The sequence below is a fragment of the Haematobia irritans genome, chromosome 4 (genome assembly GCF_050003625.1).
Source record: "Haematobia irritans isolate KBUSLIRL chromosome 4, ASM5000362v1, whole genome shotgun sequence".
NCBI lineage: Eukaryota > Metazoa > Arthropoda > Insecta > Diptera > Muscidae > Haematobia > Haematobia irritans.
In genome coordinates, this window is record NC_134400.1 from 56,720,587 (window position 1) to 56,737,181 (window position 16,595).

A 16,595-nucleotide genomic window follows, 5' to 3' on the forward strand; every position below is an offset into this window, starting at 1 on the left:
AATGTTGGAAGGAATTCAAAAACTCTAACAAAAGAAGAACGTGGAGTCGAGTATAAACATACATAAATAATTTTATAATATACACATAAATTTAGTTAGCCGTGAACAGTTTTTTACTAGCATTTACCACCATTTTAAATGCATTTAAAACTTATCGTGTTTTGTACTTAATTTCATTTTTACCCTTAAGGCCGGTATTAAGTTGGCATTATCGTTCTAAAATGACCCTGTTTTGCCTTTTACTTTTCTTTAATAATTCATTTTAAAGAAAATAACCTTTTTCAATTTTTTTGCAAAACTCGAACTTAATGCCCGCTTCCGAATGTCTATTCTCTTTACACGAGTATTCAAATTAAATAATATTTAGACTTTCCGAAACAACATACAAGCAGTTTCACAGAAATTGCTCTCTTTTGATTCTCTCGCTGTGTTATGTTGATATCTCTCGTCAACCCTCCCGGTTTCCATCTCTATTTCTTTCTCTATACTCTCTCTCTCTCTCTCTCTGTCGCTCTCTGAATAAAATATCACAACATATATATGTTTACTCGAAATTTGTAAATTTATATATGTTTACATACACACATATTATTTTTATGAAACATTCATGCCCCAAACATAATATATTCTAACATATTAACATATGTGTCCCAAACATTTAGTGTTAGTTTAGGAACATTACATGTTTGCACTTAAATATATTGTGTTTAAAAATTGCGCCCGAAACACATTTTGTTTATATCGGAACATATGAAAAACATATTTTTCTAACAGTGTACACAACATACCCAGCACTCGCTACCATTTCTCATTATTACATTGCTCTCACTCTCAAACAAAATTTTAGTAACATCATCTTTACATTAATCACATTCCACTTTGCCGAGAAGGATCTCTGTACTATGCATTAGTTCATCACATCTGTCCACAATTTACTCTAAAAACAATACTCGTAAATGCATATCAGTCTAAGAACGATAAAACGTTTAACTTAAAATTAGCAAAAACTTAATGAAATGGTATCTACCCATTTTAACGAAAATGTCTATAAATTTTATTACATGCGAACTAAAAATATTATATTGGGAAATGTCATACCAACTACTATTAACTATAGGAATTGCCAGTTAGAAATTGCTATCCGCTTTCAAGTTCAATATTCGTAAAAAATTTTTTCTCATACAAAAACACTTTATAGTAAATTGCACAGAAAGTATTTTATACGGTGTTCTCACCAAGCACGTTTTGGGGTTTGAAATGTTTTCCCTTTATAAGCACTTAAAAACGAGTCGTTTTCGCCATACTAAAAAACAAGTTCAAAATACAAGTTTTCCTCCAAAACACGTCAATTTTAGAATGTGAACCCACCTAATTTGGAATATACCCCGAATAACATACCCTATTCGAAATATATGTCAAAATATTGAAATAAGTTTCATAGAAAAAAAAAGAATAAACAAAGGCTTTTAAGAACATGGACATGTGAAAATAACATAAAAAATTTTTTCCCTTTGCGCTCGCGGTAATTAGGTTGGTATATATGTGAATTTGGAGTAAATGTGAATTTCTAGTTTCCATGGTAACTGTCAAACTAAAACATCTCAACCCGCTGTGAACGGTGAAATGTTTTGGAAAAACGAATGAGGAAAACGAGTCGGTGAGAACATAGCATTACATTTCACAAGTAGTTTTATAGTATGACAAAACAATATTAAGGAAATTTCCATCGTATTTTGTAGGCCATGAACTAAACGATTGCTACTTAAAATTTGTAAAATTTCCGTTCGAGTAGTTAATTTTCGTTGAAGATACGAAAAATGAACTAAAATTCTGGAAAATTCTTTTAATAAATTATTGTAAAAATCTGCTTAAATTTACGAGACACTTTTTTGTGGGCATATTATGACACAAATTTGAAAGATTTTTTGTTTGTTTTAATTTCGAAAACTTTTTAACCCGAAGGTGCAAAATCATCAAAATGAAACGCCTATATTTGAAGCTTGATTCAAGCTTTCACTATCGCAGGTAATTTGCATATTATTTCCTTAAAATGTTTTTCTTTAATTAAGGACAGTTTGCCTTACTCCAAAGACGATTCTAACAAAGGGAATGAACAAATTAAAATAAAGTTTCTGAACTTATTTTTAATCAAAATTTCTTTATTTCAAGGGAACTATGGCTTGATATTGCGTGTCCCAAATTTGAGGTTGCATAATCATGCGTATTAGGTCAATATTTTTATTGTAGTGTGGAAGGTTCAATTAATTCTACCCCCTTGAACATTTTCTGTATTTCCTTGTTTTCTTTCGTTTTGTTGGCAACAGGTCCAAAATAATGATGTGCAAAAATAAACAATGGCATATTTTGAACTTTGCGCAATTTTGAGATATAATATTATACCTACAAAATCATGGTGAATTGGTTAGCATGGCTATCCTGAAGGCAATGGGGTATAGATTCAAAGGTCAGTTTCATCCAAACGCGAAACCGTTTTCCAGTGATTTCTATGTGGTACATGGAATACGCCATTCGAACTTGCCTATAAAAAGGTCATTTAGCTAAACATAGAATCGTTCTACTCGATTGATAAGAGCGAATATCACAATGGACCTAACCTAATCTCCCTTCACAAATTAAAAATAAAAACAATATTCTGGTATTTTTTTGCAATTGTAGTCTTAGAATAACTCTACAATTTTGTAGCTGTCTTAGCAGTTTCGTGTAGACTAAGGTTTGCTAGACATTAACGTGACCCATAAGTTGTGATGCCTAAAATCCTAAACTTAGATCTCAAGGGCTTTCATCAATGTTACACCCAATCGAATATGTTTTGTTTTCTTCAATGTTCCCCTCTACATGGACCCCATGAGTTTTGCCCCCATTGATAAGGGGGCAGAATGTAGCAAATCGACGAGAAGTGCCCGTTCTAATGGGGTGTTGTCGGGGCAAAAAAATAAAAAAAAGGTACATACAACTGTACATGCACATAGATACGCGCAGTGCTCTTATAAAACGATTTGTTGAATATTTGTAATTGATAAGGAGCTGTCTCTAATACAATGAAAATGGGCTACAGACGGGCAAAGTGAAACACTGGAATTATCACTTGCATTTCACATGGTGTTGTTTTTGTTCGTGTCCAAAGTTGTTTGTATTTCTCGGTTTGTAATTCCACTTGTTTACGTCCGTCCAGTTTTTTCCATGTGTACTTTGAAGCACGGACGCTGATGTACATAGTACCGTCACACATTATCAGTGAACCGGGGGCCAGGCGTTTTTCGTTTTCCAGTAGCATAAACGGCCGGACAATTGCTTCAGTTTCAAACGTTTTGTGAAACCGTACAGTTCCGAATACGGGCGGTAGAGAGTTTCGGAACATAAATTAAACGGGAGAAACGTCCACGTAAAACAAAACCCACCTGTGCATTCCTTTATACAAAAACCGACTACCCCCCCAAAAAAAAAAAAAAATACCAAGTTTCCAATATTAAATTGTGCAAAAATTTCCATAAATCAAGGACATCCCATACATTCTTTTCCAGTTAAATTTTAAATCTACATCGTTCACCATGAATGTTCTATTGAGAAAAAGTTCCCAAATCCTGAATGCCATAAAACCATCATATGCCACAAATATTTGGAGAGCAGCCAGCATTCAGCAGTCACGACCACCCGTAAGAAAATATAATTTATAAAAAAAAATAACCGGGGAGCAAATAACGAGCAGCTCTACTTTATATGGCTGCTGCCTTTTCTTTTTCAGTCTGTAATTAATGCTTGATTCTTTTCCTTGCATTTGGAATGCAATGGGATTTCGTTACATGGTTTGGCCACATAAACCTTGCTGCTTTTACTTTCTCCATTTCTATTCACAACTATCGTTAACCATTCACATATTGCATTGGATGAGGGCTTACTATTCGATAGGGCGGGAGAACGAGGAGATTGAGCGAGGTTTTCTGAACAATATTGCTGAGGTTTGTTGGAACGCAAACAAAGAATTAAATGGAATAGTACACTTCTAAAAACTCCAAATGAATTTAGAGCCTTTCAAGTCACCGAATAACTTCGGTTGATTTTTGGAGTCTTTAGAGATTAGTGGAGAATAATCGAAAATGTGGAAAGGATGTTATAACACATTATGTTAGAACAAATAATATATTATGAGATATTTTATATATTCTGTGTTATAGAATACTGTTATATGAGGAGTATAACAGTTTGTCCTTCAAGGGGATATTGAGTGAGGATTACTGAACAATATTGCTTCATCGAATTCAAATAAGGGATTAAATGGAATAGTGCACTCTTAAAAACCCTAAAAGGATTTAGAGCATTTGTAGTCACCGAATAACTTTGGTTGATTTTTTGAGACTTTAGAAATTAGTGGATAATAATCGAAAATCTGGAATGCAAGTTATAATACATTATATAACATTATAAGATATGTTATATGCTCTGTGTAATAGAATACTATTATACATGAAATATAACATTTTGAATGCAAACAAAGGATTGAATAGAATCGTACATTCTTAAAACCTCAAATGGGTTTAAATCCATTAAAGTCTCCAAACAATTTTCATTGGCTTTTGGAGACTTTGGAGATCAGTATATTCTAATCGAAAATCTATGAAAGTATTAACATATTATATTAAAACATTATGAGATTTGTTATAAATTCGGAGATATAGACTACAATTGTAGAATTTATAACAGTTTTTCCTTCAAGGGAGAATGAGTGAGGTTTTCTAAATATTGTTGCTGTGGTTTTAGTTTAAAAAAAGATTAAAAAGAATAGAACAGATAGATTTAACAAAAATTAAAGTCTGGGAATAATATTGGTTAAGTTTTGGATAATCCATAATCTATGGATGATATAACGTATTATATTGAAACTTTATATAACACATTATGAGATATATTATATGTGCTCTCTTATAGAATACTGTTATATGTGTCGTATAACATTTTGTCATTCAAGGGGACATTAAGTAAGGTTTTCAAACAAATCACAGCAAAATATCCTGTGGTTTGTAATGAATACAAACAAGGGATTAGATGGAATAATACACTCTTTAAAGTCCCAAATAAATTCAGACCCTTGAGAGAGACTAAATAGTGGGAAATAATCGAAATCCTGGAATAAAAGTTATAACGCATTATCTTAAAACATTGAATAACGCATTATAAGATATTTTATACGCTCTGTGTTATAGATTCATGCTGTATAACAGTTTTTCCTTCAAGGGAAAAATGTTATACTTCACATATATGTGGTATCAGTCCATTATGATACCACAGTGGTGAACTTCTCTATTATAACTGAGTGCTGCCCTATTCTATGTTAAGCTCAATGACATGGGACATCCTTTTTATAGCCCAGTCCGAACGGTGCTCCACATTGCAGTGAAACCGCTTAGAGAAGATTTGAAACACTCAGAAATGTCTCCAGCATTAATGAGGCGGCATAATCCACCGCTGAAACATGTTTTGGTGTTAGGTTAGGTTATGTGTATGCAAGGCGGACATGCTAACCATTGCACCACGGTGGGTAATGAGTGAAGTTTCCCGAACCTACTGCTGTGATTTGTTTGAATGCAAACTAAGATTTATATGGAGTAGCGCACTCTTAAAAAAGCAAATTCATTAAGCAATTTTCCAGTCTGTGAATAATTTTGGTTGATTTTTGGAGACTTCGAAGATTTTTGGATACTAATTGAAAATCTATTATTTAAAGCATTGCATGACAGAAGTTATACATTCTGTGTAATAGAATAATGTTATACAAGGAGTATAACAGTGTTTCGTTCGGAATCTTGAAATTTTTGTCTTAAGTGGATACTAATTGAAATTCTGTGAAATCATGTCACAATGACATTTGATAGATGATATACGGGGTGGTTGATATGTTTGTTATACCACAAAGTAAAGCGCGATATTTTAAACATTTTTTTATTCAAAAGCAAAAATGTCGGAAATAACATCAAATTTTAGATTCAATTTAGATTTGTTCGAATGGGCTACCTTTGGCACGAATTATGGCGTTCACACGGCCGACAAAGTCATCACATGCTGCACGCAAATGGCTATGCGGCTATGGTTTGGTTAAATCGCGGCGAAGCGCCGTCTTTAGGTGATCGATACTGTGGTATTTTTTAGTGTCATCCATTCTCTCCAAAATGCCCCAGGTTTTGTGCTAAGGAATTGAGACCTGTAGATTTTGGTGGTCATTGTGCGGTAGAAAATCTTTCTTTGTAGCCATTCTCGGCTGACGCATGTTGAATGCGATGGTGCTGGGTCCTGTTGCAATGACCATGGTATGCGGTCGAAATGCTTGTCTGTCCATGACTACAGTACTTTAGGGTATTTTTCCGACAATATTCGTTATTTATGTCAATGATGGTATTCCATACGAGCAGGAACCGACAATCTGTCGTTACGGCGGTCCTCTCCACTACTGTCGCTGGCGTTAGAGTCCTGGTGGCCAGTTGAAGGTGTAAATTTTTTGTTATTTTTGGATGGGAAACATGGACAATTTTTCCACCAAAAATTTTGTTTTCTTGCCAAATATAAAATGTTTGCAAAAAAAACTCCGGTGATGGTAAGTCATTATCTCGCATCATACGGTATAGCTTAAATGCCATTGGTAAACAGTTTTCCACCTCAACCCATATTCGTATCGATTCAAATTCGGAATGAATTTGAAACATGAACTCTGTTCAAAATTATTGTCAACGGAAGCAGTTTAGCACTATTTTACCTCTATTTCCAATTATGTCTATCGTAATGGAGAAATCACCTTGAAAAATATTTTCTCGAAAGAATTACAGAAAAGGCATTTGTGGCCCACGAAAATTTCCGTGGTTAAGATTATTTAAGATTCGGTTCGCATGTCCTTTTGTCTAGAGTTTCTATGCATTGGTTTTTTCGCCTTATAAAAAAACACATATTCTTTCTCTCTGTGTAGTTTTGAGAATGACTACCACAAAAGTATAGGACATTAAATTTTATTTGAAAACGATTGAGAGATGGTCACTGCTTTTAGGTTCAAACGAATATTTGTTCTACTCCAATCGACATTTGTTGAAATAGTTTTTGTATCCTCCTTTGTTGTCGATTGTGTTCGTTTATCTTTGACATAAATAGAAAACACCGCATCTCTTAATGGCATCCTCCTTAGATTTGGGACAAAGTTTGTGTTAGTAATGAGAAATTGCAATTTTACAAAATGCTGATTGACTTTAAACGGGCGGATCACAAAAAAAGACAACAACAATAGCAAGAACTTAATGACCCCTGGAGATTGATGAACGTGCATAGACAACGATAACAATAAAATTTAGTTTTTTGTTACATTTTAAAATCAATGCAAACAATTTCTAAAAGTAGAAATTTTATTACATAAGTCAATAGCAAGGCAACTATTGCAGTATGGTAAATGCAAAACGTTCAAATCAGATAAGGATTCATAGAAAAACAATACCTTTGTACCTTTGTACAATTGCTATTGATCCCTAAGATGACTCTCTGGGCTCTCCTTATCTATGCAGTTTGAGGTTGTTAGTTCTTCATGTGTGATTTAAAAGAAAATGTCTAAATTTCAAAAATATTTTATATTTGCAAATATTTATACATTAAATGTCAATGATATATGTATGTAGGTTACTTGTAACATATAAATTTTCAAATTTTATTATTGGAAATATTTTTGAAATTTTACCGGTTACAAAGTACACGTAGAAACGCTCTATTTATCTGGACAATATGTCCTTCCATCAGTTTGATGTTTGGGTTTCTTTTGTTATTAGGCGTTCCACTTCGCTGCGTCTTCCTGAGGGATTACTTGTTAGAAATTATCGCATTTACTTCAAAGGTAATTGTTTCGTTAACTAATGCCCTGTTCCTGTATATCGAACGAAAACCAGTTCGAAAGAAAGGCAGTCACACGAATTCGAATGAATTTGGGTTTTTCTATATTTGAAAGTTCGATTCGTTTGTATGAGAATACATTGATTATTAAAAATGAGTATTTTTAAATTTTTGGCCTCAGAATTCATTCAAATGTTAACAATGCTTTTACTTTTTTCTTGACACTTATTGTATATGTTCGTTTATTACTCGACAACAAAATATCAAGTGACTTGCCTTTCGAAATAAAAGTACAAAAATCAATTTTCTTTCGTTTGGAATACGAAAGAAAGCTTTCGTTCGATATACAGGAACAGGCCATAAGTGTAAGATAATAAGAAACCCTTAAAAAAAATTCCAATGGATTTGAAGTTATTTTGTAACATACTACCAGGATCAAAACCGGTGGACCGATTTATCTTTTTACACCGAATACCGGTTTTCGTGAAAATCCCATTTTCGATGGAACGCTGTTATCAAAGCCTCAACAACTGTCTACAAGGATAAAATCCTCGTAAACTACAATAGTTCCGGGCGAAAACATTATTTTTAATTTCATCTATGGTTTACTTACCTTCAATTCGTGTCATCAACAGCATTATTTGTCGGTAAGTAGAATCGGGCAGCACTTTTAGAGAGAGTTCACTAATGCAAGCGTTTCATGTATTCTGTACTTCAAATTTGAATTAAATATGGTAAAATATGAATGCAGAAATTTAAAATAGGGGATGTATGCCTCTCCTCAAGATAACGGAACATTATTTATCTTATTACAACTGCAAATTGTTCTTTTCAAATAAATTAGAGAAAGCAAACATTTAAAAGTTCTTACACTCTAAAAAGAATTTACATGGATCCAAAGATTTGAACCTTCCTTTGATGATTTTGGTATTGATTACGGCAAAAGATGAGGCTTCGTTAAAATAAAAATTACACTCTAAAAAGTGAACCCTCTAGGACGCTAAGCCAATTTAACTTTATTTTAGTTAATGGATTATTATGTTTTGAGAAAGCTTCCTTGAATTTAATAAATAGTTCAGAACTTCTTAAAATTTGTAAAATTTACCGCAAAGGCCCCCATCTTGAATTTCGTATGTCGCTAAAGACATTCTTACAATTTTGAACTAAATTTTTTCCTTTATACTAAAAAATTAAAAAAGAAAAACTAAATAATTTTCTATATAAGTTTATTTTATATAATTTCTTGAGTTTGGCGAAAAATATTTAGTTATTTTTGTGTATTGGCGTGCTATCCGTGTTTGTAATATAGTTTAGTAAAAAAATTTTAATATTAAACTTAATTTTTTCAAAATTAACGAAAATGTTCCTTCCTAGTGGGCTCACTGCTTTTTGAGTGAACGATACAGATCTCATTATCAAAATAAGTCGTAGCCTATGTGTGAAGCGTTTTTATCTTACATCTAAAGATTTTATATTTTAGTTAATTTAAAGATGATTTTTTAAATCAAAAATTTTTTTCTTAACTTTAAGGAAACTTTTCCTTATGTCAAAGACATACGACTTTTACGGAGTGACGCAAATTTCCAAGATTCGTATTCTAACAATCATTATATACTTTCTTTTAATTATATTTTCTTTTAATTGGAATTTCATTATTTAAAAAAAATTTCCTTAATATTGTGTAAACAGCGTGCATTAACATGAATTAAAACGTCGGACATATGTACTCTATATTCATTTCAAACCTCCTTCGTTTCCTGTTAATTCCAAGCAAATCGAAGGAGTTTAAATTTTCCACCAAAGGCGGTGGCACACCTTCATCCGATGGTCCAAATTTTCAATGACGCTGAGGCATAATGGAGGTTCTATGCCGTTAATGTGCCGAATTATCTCATCCTTTAGCTCTTGAATTGTTGCTGGCTTATCGACGTACACCTTTTCTTTCAAATAACCCCAAAAGTCCAACGGTGTCAAATCACATGATCTTGGCGGCCAATTGACAACGCCATTACGTGAGATAACACGGCCATTGAATTTGTTGCGCAAAAGAGCCATTGTTTCGTTAGCTGTGTGGCAAGTGGCACCGTCCTGCTGAAACCACATATCGTCCACATCCATATCTTCCAATTCGGGCCATAAAAAGTTCGTTATCATCTCACGATAGCGAACACCATTCACAGTAACTGCCTGACCGGCCTCATTTTGGAAAAAATACGGTCCGATGATGCCGCCAGCCCATAAACCGCACCAAACAGTCACTCTTTGTGGGTGCATTGGTTTTTCGACAATCACTCTTGGATTCTCATTCGACCAAATGCGGCAATTCTGTTTATTGACGAATCCACTGAGGTGAAAATGTGCCTCATCACTGAAGATGATTTTCTTCGAAAATTGATCATCCACTGTTGCCATTTCTTGGAACCATTTAACACGTTGTTGGATTGTGTATCTCTCCATGGTTCAAATTGAGTAAGTCGGAAAAAAACTTGGCGTTTAGGTGTGGTTCACATTCAACATTGGCCCTTACAATTTAACCACCCTTTATTTCGAAATACCTCTTTATGGTCCTAAGATACGCCTATATTTCCAATTTCCTGCAAATTGGATAAAAACTACGGATTCTAGGAGCCCAAGAAATAAAGTCGGTAGATCGGTCTATATGGGGGCTATACCAAAATATGGACCAATAGGCACCATTTGCGACACACCTGTTTGTGATTTTAAAATACCTCCAAGAAGTAAAATCGAGAGATCGGTCTATATGGGGGTTATACCAAAAAATGGACCGATACACCTCAATTTCGGCACACATATTTGGGGTCCCAAAATACCTCTAGATTTGCAATTTCAGGCAAATTGGGTAATAAATACAGGTTAGAGAAGCCCAAGAATAAAAATCTGGAGATCGGTCTATATGGCGACTATACCTAAACATAGACCGATACGGACCATTTTCGACACACCTACGGTTTTTATAAGCCCAAGACCCCAAATCGGTTTATATGGGGACTATATCAATACCTTTCCTGCAAACAAAAAACGAGTCTGTGCCAAATTTCCGGACGATAGCGCATTATTGAAGGCTGTAGCGTGATTACAACAGACAGACATGCTTATATCGTCTTAGAATTTCTCCCTGATCAAGAATATATATATATATATATATATATATATATATATATATATATATATATATATATATATATATATATATATATATATATATATATATATATATATATATATATATATATATATATATATATATATATATATATATATATATATATATATATATATATATATATATATATATATATGTAATCACGTATGTAAAACATCGAAATATCGTCCATATAAAGTATCCATACCGTCCATATAAAGTATATATATATATATATATATATATATATATATATATATACTTTATATGGACGGTATGGATACTTTATATGGACGATATTTCGATGTTTTACATACGGAATGACAAACTTATTATAGCCCCATCACCATTTTATGGTGATGGGGAGCCACCGTGGTGCAATGGTTAGCATGTCCGCCTTGCATACACAAGGTCGTGGATTCGATTCCAGCTTCGACCGAACACCAAAAAGTTTTTCAGCGATGGATTATCCCACCTCAGTAATGCTGGTGACATTTCTGAGGGTTTCAAAGCTTCTCTAATGCGCTTTACAGACTATCAGTTATTCCGGACGACAGTGCTCGTGTCGAACATATCCCATATGATGTGCACAATATAAGTTAAGTCCGAAGGCATAATCGATACTGCTGCATGTTTATGGGATCGATAACACATTTACCGATTATTTAGTCATCGCCGACAAATCGCATCGATCCGACACACTGCAAGATTCCTTACAAACACCGACATTCCGTCCGGAATAACTGATAGTCTGTAAAGCGCATAAGTGGTTTCACTGCAATGTGGAACGCTGTTCGGATTCGGCTATAAAAAGGAGGTCCTTTGTCATTGAGCTTAACATGGAATCGGGCAGCACTCAGTGATAAGAGAGAAGTTCACCAATGTGGTATCACAATGGACTGAATAGTCTAAGTGAGCCTGATACCTCGGGCGGTGGGTATAAAAAAGTCCGTTGTTAAACTAATGCTAAATTAAACTTAAGGTTTTAGCAAAAACTGTATTTCGTATTAGTTAAATTTTAAAGAAACTTTCCCCAGCCCAATGATTTTTTCTTTATTTCAAATATGTTTTAGAAATTTTATGAACTAAACGTTAGTATAAAGTTCAATAACTGTACAAATAAGTTCAGTTATTTATTATTATTTAAACATTATGCAAATCGCAAAAATGGAATACCCTTTTTTAAATTTTCTCACGTAATAGTTCATTCCTCCCATAAAACAGTTCACTTTTTTGTGTGTAGAATCGGGCAGCACGCATTGATAGGAGAGAAGTTCACCACTTGTGGTAAAACAATGGACTTAATAGTCTAAGTGAGCCTAAAATAACGGACTGCCCCTATCAGTGATGCCAATTTGGTGCTTTTAACACTAAATTCAGTGCTTTTTTATTTCAAAAAAGCACCAAATTGCCTTTTTAGTGCTTTTCAAAAAAGCACCAAACCGGTGCTTTCTGGCGTTCTCATTTAGTGCTTTTGGTGTTGTTTTTTCAATTTGAACAGTATTGAGTATAATTGACATCTTTTTATACAAAAATTCTGATTAGACTGTCAAAAGCTTAAAATACTCAACTATATTGTCATACAGAGAATGGTATTGATCCGTTTTTAATCAATATTGTTATTTAGGGTATTCTTTTGAAAAGTCTAGCGACGAGTGCAGAATTTCTGATACTTGATAAAGATGCCAATTAAAGCGTTTGTGATAAATTCACAAAAGCACTGATAATTGAAATAAGAAATAGACTGCCTCCAAATAATAATAATTCAAAATTTAATGTAGACAAATTTATTTTCTACTCTGAAAAATATATTTTGAATTTTGAAAGTCATTATTGATCAAAATGAATTGAATGAAAGTAAAATAAGCATTAAGAATTATAAAGCTGTGCACTTGGATAAATAATATTAAAAATGCTTAAAACCAAATCAATACCCAAAAGTTCTAAATTATATCTTTGGAAGTCTTTTTTGTTTTTTATAGTAGTATTGAATTTCATTGGCTGGAGTAGTTTCATGAGGGAACTGTTATGTTAGCTTTTATAATATAGTTTTGATGCTTTTTGCCCTTCGGGAGTTGGCATCACTATATCACCTATACATAACCTGACCTCACCTCACCACAAAGTTATTATACCCTGACCACTATATGGTTTAACAAACAAATATTTTTTCCATGTTTATAAAGTGTGTTTTAAACAAATATATGTTATGCCTTTGTTTAGAACAAATAGAATGGCAAACTAACAAATTGAATGGCAAACACCATCCCATAATTGAATATGACTAATTTTGATGTACTCCCCTATCAAATGAATTTAATCTGCTAGGCTTAATTATATGACATGATGGGTTTTCAGTTGCCATTAGCAATAATGACTGAACAATTTTAATGCTCCGACATTCAAATATTGCTTTTAAGTACTTTTTAATACTTTATACATAATAAATACTACAAAATGTGGAATTTAAATTGTTTACAAATACTAAACTATGCCAAATAGAGGGGTAGAGGGAGAGAAGGGAAGTGATATTTGCTTGTATGGGTTTAAATATATTTGTAGATCAAAAATTCATCAATGACGAATATTGAAATAGGCCTTAAGAAAAATTCATTATGAGTAATGTTTGTGTCGATAATTTACAAATTTCCTTTTTAATAATTATGTTATAAATATTTGAATGAAATGAAGAAACAATTTTTATAGGAGGTTTTACTATAGCGAATATAGCTTATGAAAATGCAAACAGACCTAAATACTCAAAGTATAGTAGGAAGTCGATTATGTAATATCCTCAACCACTTTCTACACGCAGAGAAGAAACATGATTGTCACAATCATATTTGAAGAGCAAAATAATATGATAGGAGCTATTTTTGCGGCGACCATGTAACATTTTCACCTGCAACCATGTTGGCTCAGTGAACATGGTTCTATGAACAATATAATTGTCCTCATATTATTATATTGATAAAAAGAATTTTGTTTGAATGAAAAGGCAATGGTCACGATTTAAAATGTTATGGTATTCATTCAAAATGTTTTTCTTCTAGTTAAAAGAACATGGTCACAACCAAAATGTTTTGATCTTTATGAAAAAACTTTTTTCATCGTCGCAAAAGGACGCCACTTGAGAAAAGAAAACACAAAATTAACTTTATTTATTTGTTTTTATTTATTTATGAACTAGTTCATTGTTTATTTGTATTTATAATGCCGTTCAAGCAAACATCATATATTTTTACACATTCTATTTTATTTCAATTTCAACAATAAGTAATCATTCCATATTTACTTCGTGCCCATCAAATGTACCAACGCAGACATCATGTAACTGCAAATAAAAATAAATGTACCTTATAGCAAAAGGCAGAACAAAAAACAGGTACATTTTTTCAATTACACTTTCCTTTTTTGTCTTCACATAAAACCACGTGCCACTTCTGAATAAATAAATTAAAACAAAACACAATAATTCCGTATTCTCCGTCCATTCGAAGAAACAATCAACACACGACTGACGCGCAAAATGAAAATCGTGTGTACCTGCTCAATGTTTTTATAAAATTCTTTTCACTGCAAAAAAGTTAAAAAATTGAATGGTCAAGAAAAAAATGTAAATGGTCTTTATGGCCATGTAATGGTTCTAGACATGTCTATACTTAACCTATAAAAATACTTTTTTCCCCGTAAAAAAGTAAAAAAATTGAATGGTCAGGTACATGATTTTCCCGACCATTTAATGGTCTCAAATTCTATCATTTAAATGATAGAACATGTTTGCGGTATTTGAGAACCATTCAAATGCTTATTGCCACCATACATTTTTCTCTGCTCGAAAACTATTTTTACAAAGACAAAATACATGGTTTTCGCGGGAATTACATGCTCTAGATAAACATTAAATGGATGCGGCAACCATGTCCAAATATGGGTTTTCTGTGCGTGTACTGAATTAGTAAATCTACGGGTTTAAAAATGATTTCGTATGACGCATAAGTTGATGAGGTGAAAAACTGCTTACTAAGAGATTTTTTGCTATACCACCAGCAATACCGTATGCTTCAAAATAACGGCTTACCATAACAGATTAATGTCGGTTACGATACGTGCGACTTTCCACTAAATTTTTTTTCTCATATCTCGCCCAAGTTTATAATGTAACTCTTGGTAATGCTGCAGAGAAGTAATTTTTCCATACGATATGCCCTTGCAAGATTAAGCAGTGTAGAATTTTGCTCAAAAATAAGCTGAAAAACATAAAACCCCTTTTTTATTTGAGTGCCGGAGCACACATGAAGCTCGGCACTTTTTAAAAAGAGCGGGCCGACATGATAGCTCCGCTCACAAGTGCCAATGAAATGAGCAGCCCTTTTCAAAAACTCGTAGAACTGCTCCATAAAATGAGGGTTGTTTTGAATTTTGTATACATAACTGAGATGTCGTATAGTAGATTTTAAACATTTTTCTAGGGAAACAATTGGAAATAAAAATATGCAAATGTGTGGATAACAAAAAATATGAAAAGCTTTAAAATAACGGAAATTAACAAAAATTTTGCCTGCAAAGAAATTGTTGAAAATCAGCCATTTGCCGCACAAAAATGGATATTGCTAAATCGTCGTGGACATGTTTTAAAACCAATAGACTGGTGAAGCTGTTTGCAAAAGATGTAATCGATCAATGAAATCATTAAAACTTTCATAGTGGCTTAATATCGTGGTGATATGTATCCCAAGGGCGATGTTAACAACACGAAGGGTTCTGCTGAACTGAACTTGCGTTTATTGTCAAATATAAGCTTAGCCTACAACATATCAAATAACTGTATGGTATAAAAAGAGACAATAATATGTGATAAAAATAAATACAACGTATAAGTGTTATATGTATAACAGTTAATAATTAAAGAAGTACACAACGGTTGTAATAGTTTATCATGCCGAGATACGATTTCAGTTGACTCCTATTCGTCGGTGGTGGTGCTTCTACTACTGCCTTAATCTTCTGTTTTGATGGTGAAATCCCATCATAATTAATGGTATACCCCAAGTAATCAATTTCATCTCGGAAAAATTTACATTTATCAAAATTAATTTTTACGTTGTACTCAAGTAATTTTTCAAGAACGACACCCAAGTTCCGTTTACAGTCACTAAGGTCACTTCCACCCACCAGAATATCGTCGAAGTATACCTGGACTTTGTTCATCCCCTTCAATATCTCACATACAATTTTGGAAAACATCTGTGGAGCCGTCTTTAATCCATAAACAAGTCTCGTATATTGATAAAGCCCTCTATGCGTATTTATGGTCAACAATTCGCGAGAACGTTGTGAGACGTTAACCTGTAAGTAAGCTCCGGTCAAGTCTAATTTACAAAAATACTTCCAGCCAGATAAACTAGATAATATCTCGTCTATCCGGGGAATTACGTAGTGTTCATTCTCAACAAATTTATTTAGTGTCTTACGGCAGTCTACACATATCCTAATGGACCCGTCACCTTTGTTCACAACTACTATCGGACTAGCCCATCGACTTCTGACTACCGGAACG

The 16,595-nt window shown here is 33.2% G+C and overlaps 1 protein-coding gene across 1 annotated transcript in view; it reads left to right on the forward strand.

Moving 5' to 3' along the window:
- The first annotated feature begins 3,310 nt into the window (after window positions 1–3,310).
- Window positions 3,311–16,595, forward strand: part of P5CS (Delta[1]-pyrroline-5-carboxylate synthase) — a 205,535-nt gene continuing 192,250 nt past the window's right edge. Inside the window, exon 1 of the mRNA XM_075308092.1 lies at window positions 3,311–3,674. Within this exon, the coding sequence (XP_075164207.1) occupies window positions 3,570–3,674 (105 nt within the window). The 5' untranslated portion in view covers window positions 3,311–3,569. The remainder of the gene's footprint in view (window positions 3,675–16,595) is intronic.